The sequence below is a fragment of the Lagenorhynchus albirostris genome, chromosome 3 (assembly GCF_949774975.1).
Source record: "Lagenorhynchus albirostris chromosome 3, mLagAlb1.1, whole genome shotgun sequence".
In the NCBI taxonomy this organism is placed as follows: Eukaryota; Metazoa; Chordata; class Mammalia; order Artiodactyla; family Delphinidae; genus Lagenorhynchus; species Lagenorhynchus albirostris.
In genome coordinates, this window is record NC_083097.1 from 6,454,173 (window position 1) to 6,468,072 (window position 13,900).

The window sequence follows — 13,900 nt, forward strand, 5'->3', positions numbered from 1 at the left end:
TCCTAAAGATCAGGAAGTACTTCCAAATTCCAAAATCCAAGTCGGATTTGCATTCCCCAAGCGATCATTCTCTGTGTCCTGTCTGTGGCCTCTGATATAGCCAGCCATCACCTTCGCCCAGAAGTCCTCTTCTCCCTCAGCTTCTGGTTTCTTCTCTTTAGTGAATCCTGCCTGAGGTCTTCCTCTGTGGACATTTCCATGTTCTTTCCCCAACCCCTTCCCTCCATCAGGTATCTCAGGTATCTAAGACTTGCTCCACCAGCCTGTGTATCCGACCACTGACAAAACCATCGTCCACCTTCCTGACCATTAGGCCAAGCTTGGAGCTCACGTTTCCAGCTTTCCACAGACACCCAGCTTGCTCACAGCACCCTCACCTTCCTCTTGTCCTCCCTACTCCCAGAACAGGGCCTCCACCATCTGCCTCCACGCCCCTGCTCTGACCCATCCCCTACCTCTCCCTACAGCTCCCTCATCAGCCCTCAGACGTGCACTAGCAACAGCCAGACAAGCACTGTGCAGACAAGCACCAAGTGCTACTCATACACCCTCCAGGAGGGGTGCACCCACCAGCTGCATCAGAGGCCCTGTGGTGGGTGCTACACATGGTCTCCAGACACCTGAGTGAGGGGCTGGAAATCTCCATTTCCACAGGTGATTCTGATGCACAGGAAGACACCCTGTGTTCACATCTCACCCATCAGCCATGCCAAGGCTCCCGCTTTCATAGGAGCCTCTCCTGCACCCTGACCTGCTTTGGCCTCATCTGACCCTCTGTGTCTAGATCCTATTTCCTTTCCTCCCACGTGCTTCATATCATTTCCTGCTTTTGTTTAGACGTGTGTTTCTTGTCCAGCATCCAAATTATAGCAGGGGCCGTGTCTTATGTGGTGTTCCCCAAAGTCCCAGAAGGTGGCGCTGAACAGAGTGATTGCCCATGTCTGTTCAATGGGTGATGGAGCAGCGCGTGGCCACCCCGCTTCCCAGCCCAGCCTCTCGCTTCCTTCCCGCCATTTTACAATCCTGCTCCTCCCCGTGCAAACACGCTCTTTTTTTTCTCCTACCATTTTCGAAAACTTAATAAATGCCTCCTGAGTCTTTACTTTTAACAAGCCTAGGAGGCACCCCAACCCAAGCCCATTTTACAGATGGAGAAACTGAGGCACAGCAGTGCAGTAACTTACCCAAGGTCATAGAACAAGCAGCCATAGAACAGGGCTATAGAGCAGGGCTGCAGACCCGGGCACTCTGGGTGCAGGGCTCACCTCCCTCTGCCCACAGCTCTCGTGCTGCTTCACCCCCTCCTCTTCTTCCCCAGCCCCCCACCATGTTGGCTTCTGCACCCACACGTTTGTACGCACACCATTCACCCAAGCACTCCTTCCACAGGTGCCCCATCCCTCCTGCCCTCATCACTGGCAGCCACAAAATCTGCCTTCTCAGCTACCCTTGAGCTGCATCCTGACAGCCACCACTGTTAATACATGAGTATTTACCTTCGTGATAGAGTGGAAGGAGCGTGGCTTTCACATGAGACTGCTCATTCCTCACCATGGTAGCTAAGCTTTCTGCACATTAGTGTCCTTTTGTATACAGTGGGGATCCCACTCATTTCCTGAGGCTGTGGGGAAGACATTAATATGCAAAATGCTCCACGGGCAGAGTGGGTGATAAAAATGATAATAGCGGTAATAATACAGTTATGGTTTGTACACTGTTTCACGTATGGATACCATTGCTTCCTCCCGCAGAACAGGTCAAAGGGTTTGGGGACATAAATGAAATATGGCATCAGGTCCATGTAGGGAGATTTACTCAATACGAGCTATTTTTATTTAGAACATTTAATTAGAATCTTGGTAAGATCATCCTAGAAATATTTTGAAATTCAGTGAAAATCTGAAAGGAAAGTTCATTATGTTTGATTGGGGACATAGCATGCTTGAGAAATAATAACATGGATATAGTCTTTATGAAAAAATGAATGTCCCTTTTGCCTTTTGTAGCCTACCTACTTATCTCTCTAGTTAAAACCAAAAAACTTTCCATTTATTGTTTACAAACAAAAAATTTTCTATTTATTATTTAGCCAAATATTTAGTTTGGCAACAAACATATTCAACACAGCCAGATATTTAGTTTGGCAAAATATATTGGGTTTCTGAAGGATTCATGTGTTTTTCTTAAATCCAAAAAGAGGCAGAGCTGTCTAGATAGAAACAGCCTTTTGAAAGTCAGCTTTTATTTGTAATTACCTCCACATTTTCTACATGCCGGCACAGGCTACTTACCCCCTGGGAAAATGAATGCACAGGGGTCTATCAGCACCTAGTCAGAGCAGGGCTTTCTATCTGCCTTTGTTTTGCTTCATTTGTGTTAACTTAAGTGAAACAACACATTCTGATTTTAAGCTTAAAGACAACATGACTAGATGGTTGGTTGTTTGTTGTTGGCTGATTGTTGTTGTTGAAAGGAGCAGGCATTTGTCAAAAAATGAAACATTACATGGAGAACAGGCTTGCATTCTGAACCCGCTCTCGTAATCCCCGGAGCATGCACCTGAAAAGTGCATGTTCCGCGATGGAATTCAGGGTTGATAGAAATGGGGAGCTTATGCACCCCAGAGGCACTTCATTTTAACGTCAGGACTTCACCACTTCCCAGACCCATTGCAGCCCCCTGCTCCTTCCCAGCCATGGCCTTTAGACCTCAAGCCATGATAGCACACTTGTGGTTACAGGTATGTTTTTCTTGACTTACGTAGACTTCTTATAAAAGGACATCTCACTAAAAAATAATCATCTCCAGTTTCTCCTGAAAATTGGTAGATCTCCTGATCTTCATTCCTGATGACAACAATCACCAGCTGAGAAGCAGCTGCCCCATCTTGGCACATTCTCCCCAGTTTGCCACACTCCTCACCCCTCCCTATTGCCTCATTCCCTCTGCTGCACTCTGGAGCCTCCCCTACTCGATCTCTGAAGGGACTTTGCCTGCCCTATCATTAAGGAAGTCCATCCTTCATGCCAGAATCAATGATTAGGGTCATCTCTGGTCTTAGTATGTAAATTGGTTCTGATCTTTTTAATACAAATTTTACTGAGAACTTAAATATGTCAAAACCAAAGTACAGGGATGAAAACTTTCATGTAAACCCATACTTTGATTACACTATTGCTGTGATGAGCCTTACCTCTAGCTTTTACTCACAATTTCAAATAGAGTGATGCCCATTGCCAGCGACACTTTGGAAGAAGTGACTTGTGGTGCCAGAAGAATGGGGGGAGGGGAGAGGCAGAGAAGCAAGAGATAACAGGGAGCTTGTATTCCTATCAAGGTACGAGTGCTGGTGCTCATTAAAAATTTTTAAGCTTTGTATTATTGCTCTCTTTTTAATTATTTTTATTTTAAAAAGTTAACTTATTTATTTTATTTTATTATTATTTTTTTTTTTTGCGTTACACGGGCCTCTCACTGTTGTGGCCTCTCCCGTTGCGGAGCACAGGCTCAGCAGCCATGGCTTACGGGCCCAGCTGCTCCACAACATGTGGGATCTTCCTGGACCGGGGCACGAACCCACATCCCCTGCATCGGCAGGCGGACTCTCAACCACTGCACCACCAGGGAAGCCCTAAATTATTTATTTTAAATGAGTTTTTTATTTTATTTATTTATTCTATCAGAACAAATTTGACAGCAGGTTGTGGGCTAAGGGTAGTTACTAGTTTGTAAGCACTACCTCTCACTCTGTTTCTTGCTGAGTTGGCCCCATAGACATAACCGCTGTGGCTAGCACAGGATTTCTCCATCATTCTTCTCCCTCCATCCCCCAAATAAGATCCCAGGCTCCAAGTGACCCATCTATGAGATTCCTACACTTACTCAGTTTATTAGCAAAACTGAGCTGACCGACAAAACAATGAGCAATAAACATTGCCCATCCACATTCACTGAGTCAGGCTAACGGTTCTGTCTCTGCCTGAGTTAGGAGCTGCCTGATTTGACTGTTTGGGATTTTATTTAGCTAGTAGGTCAACCAGCATAGATTTTCTTTACCCATTGGGGCAAGTGCCAGTTACTTGTTACTTGTTAATGACTGCCCCTCTGTAACTGCCCTCCAGAGTTTATAGTCTGGAAAAAGTCATGTATGCAAACAGCAAATATAAAAAATGTATATATTTTTAAATTAATAAACTAACATGCAAGGAATATGAAAGATAAGATAGAAACAAAAATGAGGATATGCAATAAAATGAAAATCAAATAGCAAAAGTTGTGACCACATTCAAGATGCACACGGGGAAGGAGGCAAGAGGGTGAAGTTTATTTGTCTGATGTTAAGTATTGATACCTCAGCTTTCTTTTTGTTTCCATTTGCATGGAATACCTTTTTCCATGCCCTCACTTTCAGTCTGAGTGTGTCTTTAGATTTGAAGTGAGTCTCTTGTAGGCAGCATATAAATGGATTTTTTTTTTGTAACCTATCAGCCACTCTGTGTCTTTTGATTGGAGTATTTAATCCATTTACATTTAGAGTAAATGAAGATTGAGGACTCTGGAGTCAGATTGCCCACCTGCAAAGCCTGGTTATTCCACTTACATAAGTTATTAACCTCTCTGGGTTTCCCTTTCCCATCTGCAAAATGGGAATAAAGACAGGCACTCTTTCATGGGAATCGTTGTGAGGATTAAGTACGTGCATACATACACTATTGCTATTAATTGTTCCGAAATTTCCAGCAGCCAACACAAGTGCAGTGCTTTAGTGTTCATAAGGTGAGGTCAAATCACTCATTCATTAATATATTTGAAACCAAGCCACATCAGGCTGCAGCTGGATGCTCCACTGGGTCCCTGACCCAAGCTCTAACAAACGGGCCCTCATAATCGTTAGTCTGTAGTGAACAGTGAGCTCAGTAACTTCCTTATGGAAAACGGTTTAACACATTGAGGGGGGAGGTTGTTAGCTAGAACATCTCTCTTTTTTTTTTTTTTTTTTTGCTGTACGCGGGCCTCTTACTGTTGTGGCCTCTCCCGTTGCAGAGAACAGGCTCCAGACGCGCAGGCTCAGCAGCCATGGCTCACGGGCCCAGCCACTCCACGGCATGTGGGATCTTCCCAGATCGGGGCACGAACCCGTGTGCCCCACATTGGCAGGTGGACTCTCAACCACTGCGCCACCAGGGAAGCCCTAGAACATCTCTTAATGCATATTTTAATAAAATACATTCTTTGGTAGAGTGAGATCAGGTGGAGAACATTGCGTCCAGTTTAATCCAAGTTCACTGGATACAGAGGAATCCACAGATGGCCCAGGAATCAGGCCATTTTCCATAAATATTATTTCATGCCTCTGAGTTTTGATGATAAACACTGGGAAGCTGTGGGTTCCAGTCCTGCTCTCCAAAAGGTGCCTGAAACTCAGATGCCCTGAGCTCCCAGGTGAGGGCCGATCTCCATGCTGGGACATGCAGCTCACCTGGTTGGGGTGACTCTCCTTTAGAGAACTGTGAGGTCTGATCCGTTCTCCCAGGAGCCCCAGGCAGCAGAACTAAGGGCTCCTTAGACAGCAGTTCCGAATCTTCAGAATCAGATGAGCACCAACACAGCAGGAACGCAGTGGACGTTTGATGGATAGAGGGAGGCGAGGAGGAAAGAGAGGAGAAGCCAGGAGCAGAGGCTTGTGTTAATTTCACCTCGGTCAATACCAGTCACTTGGGTTATAAAATAACCTCAATAAACATGCATTTACTTTATGCCACATTCCCTGCAGGTGAAACTTGCAAAACAAACAGCTTTCCAAGTGTGTTCCAGGAAAATGAATGAGTGGTCTCTCTGTGTAGCTAGAAGTCAGTTAAATATTTGGAGATGGGAGAAATTATTTGGATCATGGAAGAAAGAGCTGTTTCAGGCTGTCATCAAACATTTATCAAAAGTTCAGTTATAAGGACTTCTTGAAGTGACCTGAGCTCTTCTAGAGACTGAGCATAATTTTCTCTAGGCTTTACTAAGCCCAAATGAGTCCTTGACGTTGGATTTCAACCCCACTCTCAGAGCTCAGTCTCTTCATTTATCACTGAGGTCACATCAAACCCACAGTGGAAGCCTGCTGCCTGGAAACAGATTGGGCAGTCATTTATCAGGGAGAGAAGCTCGTTTGCTGCACCTTGATTCCATGAAAAGCAAACCATTTCTCCCACGGCCAGTCTGTTCTCTTTGCCAGGACTGTTGTAATTTTTACGGCACAGGATCCTGTCTGTTGATTTAACAGCTCATGCCTCCCGTCAAGGAGCAAGATGTTTTCCAACTGCCTGCATATACCTCCAAATCATGTCTTCCCCCTAAGTCATGAGACAAGAGATATTAGCAAGCTCTGATGGAAAAGTGTAACTGTTTTTAAGAAATGACTCTCTGCATTTCCACCAAAGTTAGCTGACAGTCTGCTTCGTGGTTCTAATATTTTAAATGGTTTGGTTTTGCTCCCACACTTTTAAGTTGCGGATTTATGGCAACAGTAGTATTTCATCCATCTTTTTCTAGAATGATAAAATTCACTCGAGGAAAGGAAGGAAGAAATCTTTCTCTTAATTCCTCTTCGCCCTTCATATATATATATATGTATGTGTATACGTGTGTGTGTGTATATATGTATATATGTGTGTGTATGTATATGTGTATGTATGTATATATATGTGTGTGTATGTGTATATATATATACATGTGTGTGTATATGTATATGTGTGTATATGTATATATATACGTGTGTGTATATGTATATGTGTGTATATGTATATATGTGTGTGTATAAATAGGTATATATGTGTGTGTATATATGTGTATATATGTGTGTGTATATATGTATATATATGTGTGTGTATATGTATATGTGTGTGTATGTATATATATGTGTGTGTATATATGTATATATATATATATATACGTGTGTGTGTATATGTATATGTGTGTGTGTGTATGTATATGTGTGTGTGTGTGTGTGTGTGTGTGTGTATAAAGTTTAGTGCAGTGGTCTCAATTGGGAGCAGTTTTCTTCCCCAGGGGACATTTGGCAATGTCTAGAGACCGTTTTGGTTGTCACATTTGGCATCTAGTGGGCAGAGGCAGGGATGCTTCTCAACACCCCTGCTGTGTGCAGGACACCCCCCAGCAAAGATTGATCCCACCCAAATGTCAGCAGTGCCCAGGTTGGGAGACTTGCTTTAGTGCTACCCCCTTCACTGGCATTATTAGAAGGCCATGTGGGTCATTGGACTGCCCTCTTGCCGTGTTCCTGTTTCCCTTAGCTGTTACCGTGGTTTTCTCCATCTTCCTGGCATCTTGAATGGGTGGGTTCTGTCCGTTTTCCTTCTCAGTCATCCCCACTGAAACCCTCAGAGTTGGTTTTTATCTTTACCCTCCGTGGAGTATGCCCCCCACTGGTCACCAGGTGCCTCCTCTTCAAATGCCCCCGAGAGCTTTCTCCACCTCTGATTGAACTCCTCTGGGGCCCAGGGGGATGAACACCCGTCCCAGAAATCACAGCGCAAGACCCGCGATGACCCCGTGTTCTGTCCTCTCAAGTATTTCCAGGGTCCTTTACTGACCCCCGCCCCGTCCCAGCTGAGGGCCGCCCCCAGGTCACCCCTCTGATATTTTGTTTCCATTTCTTCCCTTGGAGCCCTCGCCCACTGCAGCGGACACGTGAGTGATTCCTCTGGGCGTGTGCTTCCCACGGGCGCATCCCTCGGCTTTGACCTTCCACCACAGCTGAGGACTCTCTCTCTGTTCCTCCCAGACATCATGCCCCGCGCGGCTACCCGACGGTCAACCGAAGTGTAGTCTCTCAATAGACATTTATTAAGTGCTTCTTCTGCACCAGGCGCTTTGCTGCTGTGTGTGTCTACAGGTTAACAGAACATAGTCTCTGCCCTTGTGGAGCTCACAGACCAGGCAGGGAGACCAAAGAAAGACGGAGAGGACGTCCATACCAAGAGCCTGACGGCAGCTCCGGGGCTGCATTTCAGTTCAGCCTTCCGAAGCTGTGTTCCAAACTATCCCGTGCACCTAACCACTCCAATAAAAATTAATTTAAAACATAAATAAATAAGCAAGCAAGCAAATAAATAAATTATAAAATAAAATTATGCCCCAAAAAACTGGGGGACCTTCAGGACGTGTAAATGAATACATTTTTATAGGTTATATACAAATACTAATAAAGAATCTATTTTTTTAAATATAACCAAAAATAGAATTTTCAAAAGGATGAACTTCAAAAGTAAACGCAAACAGAATAGGTGTTACAAATTAATGGTAAATGTGAATTAGTAACAGGAATCATAAATACAAATTAATAGTAAAAAGAAGTAGAAATTTCCACTTATCTTCATTGGAAATCTTGGACTTTTCCTTCAGCTCCATGTGGGTGATAACTCTCTATTCCTCAAGGGACGATAAACCACCCAGGGACCAGTAAAGGCAGAAAATGGTTAGCCCCTGTATAAGTCTGCCCAGGCTGCCATAACAAAGTGACACAGACTGGGCAGCTAAAACAACAGACATTTATGTTCTCACAGTTCTGGAGGCCAGAAGTCTGAGATCAAGGTGCCGACAGGGAAGGTTTCTTCTGAGGCTTGTCTCCTGGGCCTGTAGAATGCCACCTTCTCACTGTGTCTTCACATGGTCTCTCTGGGTGTGTCTGTGTCCCAATCTCCTCTTCCTATAAGGACCCCAGTCATACCAGATTGGTCATACTAATGACCTAATTTAATCTTAATTCCTTCTTTAGAGACCCTGTCTTCAAATACAGTCACATTCTGAGGTCCTGGGGGTTAGGACTTCAATATATGAATTTGGGGGTACACAATTCAGCCACGACACCCCCTCCCCCAAGGAGGCCAGAGGAAAGAGTGTGCATCCTGTAACTGAAGGAGCCTTTCCCCGCCTGCTGAGTCCTCACCCCCGCCTGCTGTGTCTCTTTCCTTTCAGGAGCCCGAGAGGCAGTACATGCACATCGGCACCATGGTGGAGTTTGCATTCGCCCTGGTGGGGAAACTGGACGCCATCAACAAGCACTCCTTCAACGACTTCAAGTTACGAGTAGGTACGTTGTGCAGATCTGGGGTGGGCTGTGGAGAAGGCCTGGCGTCAGGAACAGATTCACAGAAAGGTCGCAATCCTTGCGATGTTGGAGCAGTACAATGACAAATGCATCATTAGAGCAGCAGAACTGGACGGCAGGTGGAAGGGCCCAGGGCAGCTATGAGCTCCTGAGGCACTTTTGAGCAAATTAGAAAAAAAAAAAAAAAAAAACACCTGCTTTGGTTGCACCCAGGCTGCAAGCACTTGGTTTCAGAAGTGGACCCTGAGCCAGGTCTCAGTCTCTCCAGCCACGGTCATTTCTGCAGGTCATGGTAGGCTCAGCCTTCAGCCATGCCAGGAGCTGATGCAAGCCTGACTGTAAAACCCTCCATCATTTTATGATAGTAGGACCCACTATGGGCTATAAGATGCATCCAGACTTCAAAGATGTAAGACTGTTTTTTTAAAAATGCATCTTGGAATTGTTGGAATAGTCCCCATACTCCTGGGGTCACAACCTATAAGAACCCCAACTGTGTCCTAAATTCTAACAGAGCTGGAGCTTTTCAGATTGAACGTTCCAATCCCAGAGAAAAAGCCAACTTTCTTCCAAAAAAAAAAAAATTCAAGTAAGTTCTTCCCTTGCTTTAAGTTGATTCTTGAGCATGTTCCATGCTCCCTTGCCCTTTACAAATGTCTATCCAAAAGAAGTGTGTTTTAAACCCTCAGGTCTGCACACACCGCCTTGCGACGTTTGCATGGTCACTTGCAGCCATTTGTGATTTGTAAGAGCTTCTTTGACCATTTTATGCTGTTCTTGGCAACATATTTTGCTGCTTCTGAAAGCAAATCCATGTAAGAGTAGTCCTTTTAACAAAGTCTATCTGAGTGGTTTTTCACCTCTCTTGCATACAAATTTCAACTTTAAAAACATCCCAATATTTGGGGCTATTTTCTTCCTTTGGTGTTCATATGTTCTGAATTGTAAAACCCAGAAATATTACACATTTCTGGAGCAAATGGGATTCTCTTCACTGCATGTATGTCTTATTGTGAGCATCTGAACACATTTTTATTTAGACCTTCTCATCTGTGTGCCCAGTGGACCTTTCTCTGGCTCCACCCGTACAAAGATGAGAAGGGCCAGGTGGGCAGGAAGCTGTCCCCATCAGACGTGGAGGCGGCCCTTTCACCTGGAGCTTTTTATTGCTTTAACAGCTTGGAAAATGGGATCCTCAAACTTTCATAGTATGCTCCTTAAAAAAAAGAAACCAATTGCATGGCAGAATGACCCCTGTCAAATAGTCTTTTTTTTTTAAATTGAAGTACAGTTGATTTACAATGTGGTGTTAATTTCTGCTGTACAGCAAAGTGGTGCAGTTATACACATATATACATTTTTTTAATATTCTTTTCCACTATGGTTTATCATAGGATATTGAATATGGTGCTCTGTGCTGTACAGTAGGACCTTGTGGTTTATCCATTCTACACAGAAAAGCTGCTGACCCCAACCTCCCACTCCATCTGTTGTCAAATACGTATGGACCAAAACGATATTGCCCTTCACTGCGAGGGGGAACGGGACAATTCTTTGCTAGTCATATCTGTCACATCAAAAGCCCAGGGTTCTTGGTCTGGACCATAACAATATTTTCCAAATTAATGTGAGCAAGTTAATGGACTTCCTGAAGTAGGTACTTATTGAGTGCTTACTTTTTGCACTGATTATTGAATAACTATTAATATCTATACACTCACCCCACACACCAGCTCTTTTCAATGTCTGCGGAAGCCCTGCTCAGTGTGTCCGTGGCCTCCAAGCTTGCCTTTCCCCAAACCCTCCGTCTCTCCCGAGGGCAGCTTCCCAGCCCCATCTTTGGACACAGTGCCATCCAGTGGCAGTTCACAGTAGGAACTCAGAAAGGTAACATTAGCCCCTACGAAATCATGATGCATATAGTAAGAGCCAAACTTGCTCCTAATGTCCTTTTCCGCACGTCAAGCTGTAGAGTCAGTCAGTGAGTGGGAAGCACCCCTGCGCTTCAGCAGAGATCGCTCCGCTGCCAGCAATATCGGCCCCAGGCTCTCTGCCCTGGCCCAGAGCCACTGACCAAGCAGGGGCTCAGAGCAGCCAGAAGGACAGCTGAGGGCAGTGGCGTCTGAGATCACCGGCCAGCAGCAGGAATAAATTATTCGGGATGTCTGAAACAGAGATTTGAGTTTTACTGAATACTCCACAAAAGCAAAGGAGAACTTCTTTCTCACTCTTGCGTACCTTCAGGGATTTTGTGGAACAACGTTTGTGCTGTGTTGCCTGCCCCACTTACCATTGCAAAGGGAAGGCTTTGCCTCCGATCTATAACTGGGCTTGTACACGAAGCAGTTCAGTAGTGGGGAGTGAAATCTCTCAGAAACACCCTCATTAATCCATACGATTTGATTACTGCAGTAAGCCTGGGGAGGAGGGGGTCTTAGATCCAGGAGAAAATATAGGGGGGAAAAATCAACCAGTGTCAATACCTCTGTTTCTATTTCTGTGGCCTACCTCTTGGACGCCCATAACAACTGTGGGTCCGTGTGTTTGAACTGAGTTCTTGGGACAAGGAATCGTCCTACTTGCTACACTGGGGGTGGGGGAAGACCCCAGGCAGGGGTCTGTGAGAATTAGAAGCTTGTACATGTCAAGCTCACAGAATAGTACATGGCAGGTAGAAAATGCAGCACACACGTCAAGGGGCTGGTGGTGGTTTAAGCAAAACATTAGAGGGAACCCAGAAGTCCACCAGCGGCAGGACGGCCAACAAATAGAGTTCACAGACTCGCTGTGGCCGGTTAAAATTACAATAGGTGCATTTCAGAAGTAATTAACCACAAAACTATCGGAGAACAAGATAATCATCTCTTGCCTAAGATTATGTGGCATCATAGAAAAGCAATTATAATGTTGAGTTTTATAAAGTATACCAATTTTACGCTATTACAGAATAATTGTAAATAGACATACGAGCGCGAATCAAGAAGAGGAAGAAAGACAAACGTTTTACTGTTTTTGAGATGATGAAGTTAGACGAATTATGGTTCTTTGTTTTAGAGTTCCACGAGTTGGGCGAATGTTTGCTGCGTAATCATGGTTCAGGAATGGTCTTGTAAAACTCTCCTGTTTGAGACAGTTGCTTACGCTGTCAAGTTCATGATTCAAATCATGCTCAGCTGGTTCTGGTGTGTCACAGGTATTAACCATGGCCCTGTGATAGCCGGTGTGATCGGAGCTCAGAAGCCACAGTACGATATCTGGGGCAACACCGTAAATGTGGCCAGTAGGATGGACAGCACCGGCGTCCTGGACAAAATCCAGGTAATTTAGTCTGTTCTGTTGTTATCCACCATGTCTGTCGTCTTGGGAATCATGCATAAGTATATAATAAGGATAATATATTAAAACAGAGGGAAGAAAGTAAACTTTGTAATTTAGTTAAACTTTTTGTTGGGGAAATACTAATTCGTTTCTGCATTAACTGTGCAGCATAAAAATTGTGAAATAGTATGAAGGTTATTGCATTTGGGAAAATAGGTGATCACAGCGACCAACAGGGCAGTGCGGCCACCTGATGGGAGGGGCGGCAGGGGTGCCCTTCTCCTTGGTATAACCCAGACCAGATGTGACCACCTGCCTTCCGCTCCCCAGGGGCTGAACTTGGAGGATGAGTGAAGGGGCCAACTGTGGAGAGGAAGAGATGAAATGGAGTGAGGTGAAATGACAGTACTAGATCAGACTAGCATGGGATTCAGATATCTGGAAATGACTGGAAGGCTCTGGAATCCACCCAAGGGGGGAGAATTCCAAGATCTGACAAGTTAAAAGCAGTGGTGACTGCGCACACCTGCTTGGGTCACAGCACCAGCACCTAGAATGAGAGACTCACTCCCCAAAGGAGAAGGATATGTGTGTGTGTATGTGTGTGTGCGCGCATGCCTGCGTGTCTATGTGGAACTTTCTGTTTTCCTCGCCCTCAAAAAGCAATGGTTCCACATTTCACCCCAGCTTTGTTGTCTTCTGGAAGATAAATTCCTGCCAAATGGCAAGTTTGTATGAAAATCACTGGACACAGCTAACAGGCTTTATCGGTTTTTTGTCCTCTTCAGAGAATTCCCTGAGCCCCTGTTCTGCGCCTCAGCTTGGCGGAAATCCTCAAATAACCCTGCCTCCCAAAAGTACGATGGACACTGGAGCCCATTGTTAACCTCTGCAGGGAGCTGTCAGCTCCAGCATCACCTAGAAGGGGCTTTTCGTGAAACCCCTGCAGAGCTCACTTGCTTTCAGTGTGACTCTCCCTCATTCCTCCTAGAGGATCCTGTCTCTGTGGCCTTTCTCAGGCAGAGCTTGACCTTTAGATGGAAAGTGACACACGTGACTTCTACGTGTTCGCCTTGCAGTCAGAATGTGAGTCAGCAATTGCTGAAAGGTTAGCAACCATCCAACAAAGAGAAGAGAGAGAGAAGAAAAGAGGAGTGTGGAGGAAAAGAGGAAGTATCCCAGGCCTTCCCGGCCAAATTGGCCACTGCTAAGGAAAAATAGAGCCGGCTGTTCTCACGGGATCCGCCCCAGACCAAGCTTTCAGCAAAAATGGGGCTCCTCTGACTAGGGCTTTCTGTCGGTATATGGCTGGCCGCTCCCCGTGCCCAGGGATGCTCCAGCGATCCTGGGCAGCCCGGGTCTTCTGCTTGGTGGGGAGAAAGGCAGGCTCCCATCAGGAACACATTCGCCCACCCGTGGGCCAACCTAGGCCTCCACCGCACACCAGGAACGTTCAGAAGATGG

General features: G+C 45.3%; 1 protein-coding gene across 1 annotated transcript in view; it reads left to right on the top strand.

Moving 5' to 3' along the window:
• Nucleotides 1–13,900, top strand: part of ADCY2 (adenylate cyclase 2) — a 434,114-nt gene that overhangs the window by 416,440 nt on the left and 3,774 nt on the right. Inside the window, exons 23-24 of the mRNA XM_060146855.1 lie at nucleotides 8,986–9,100; nucleotides 12,312–12,436. Coding sequence (XP_060002838.1) covers nucleotides 8,986–9,100; nucleotides 12,312–12,436 — 240 coding nt within the window. The remainder of the gene's footprint in view (nucleotides 1–8,985; nucleotides 9,101–12,311; nucleotides 12,437–13,900) is intronic.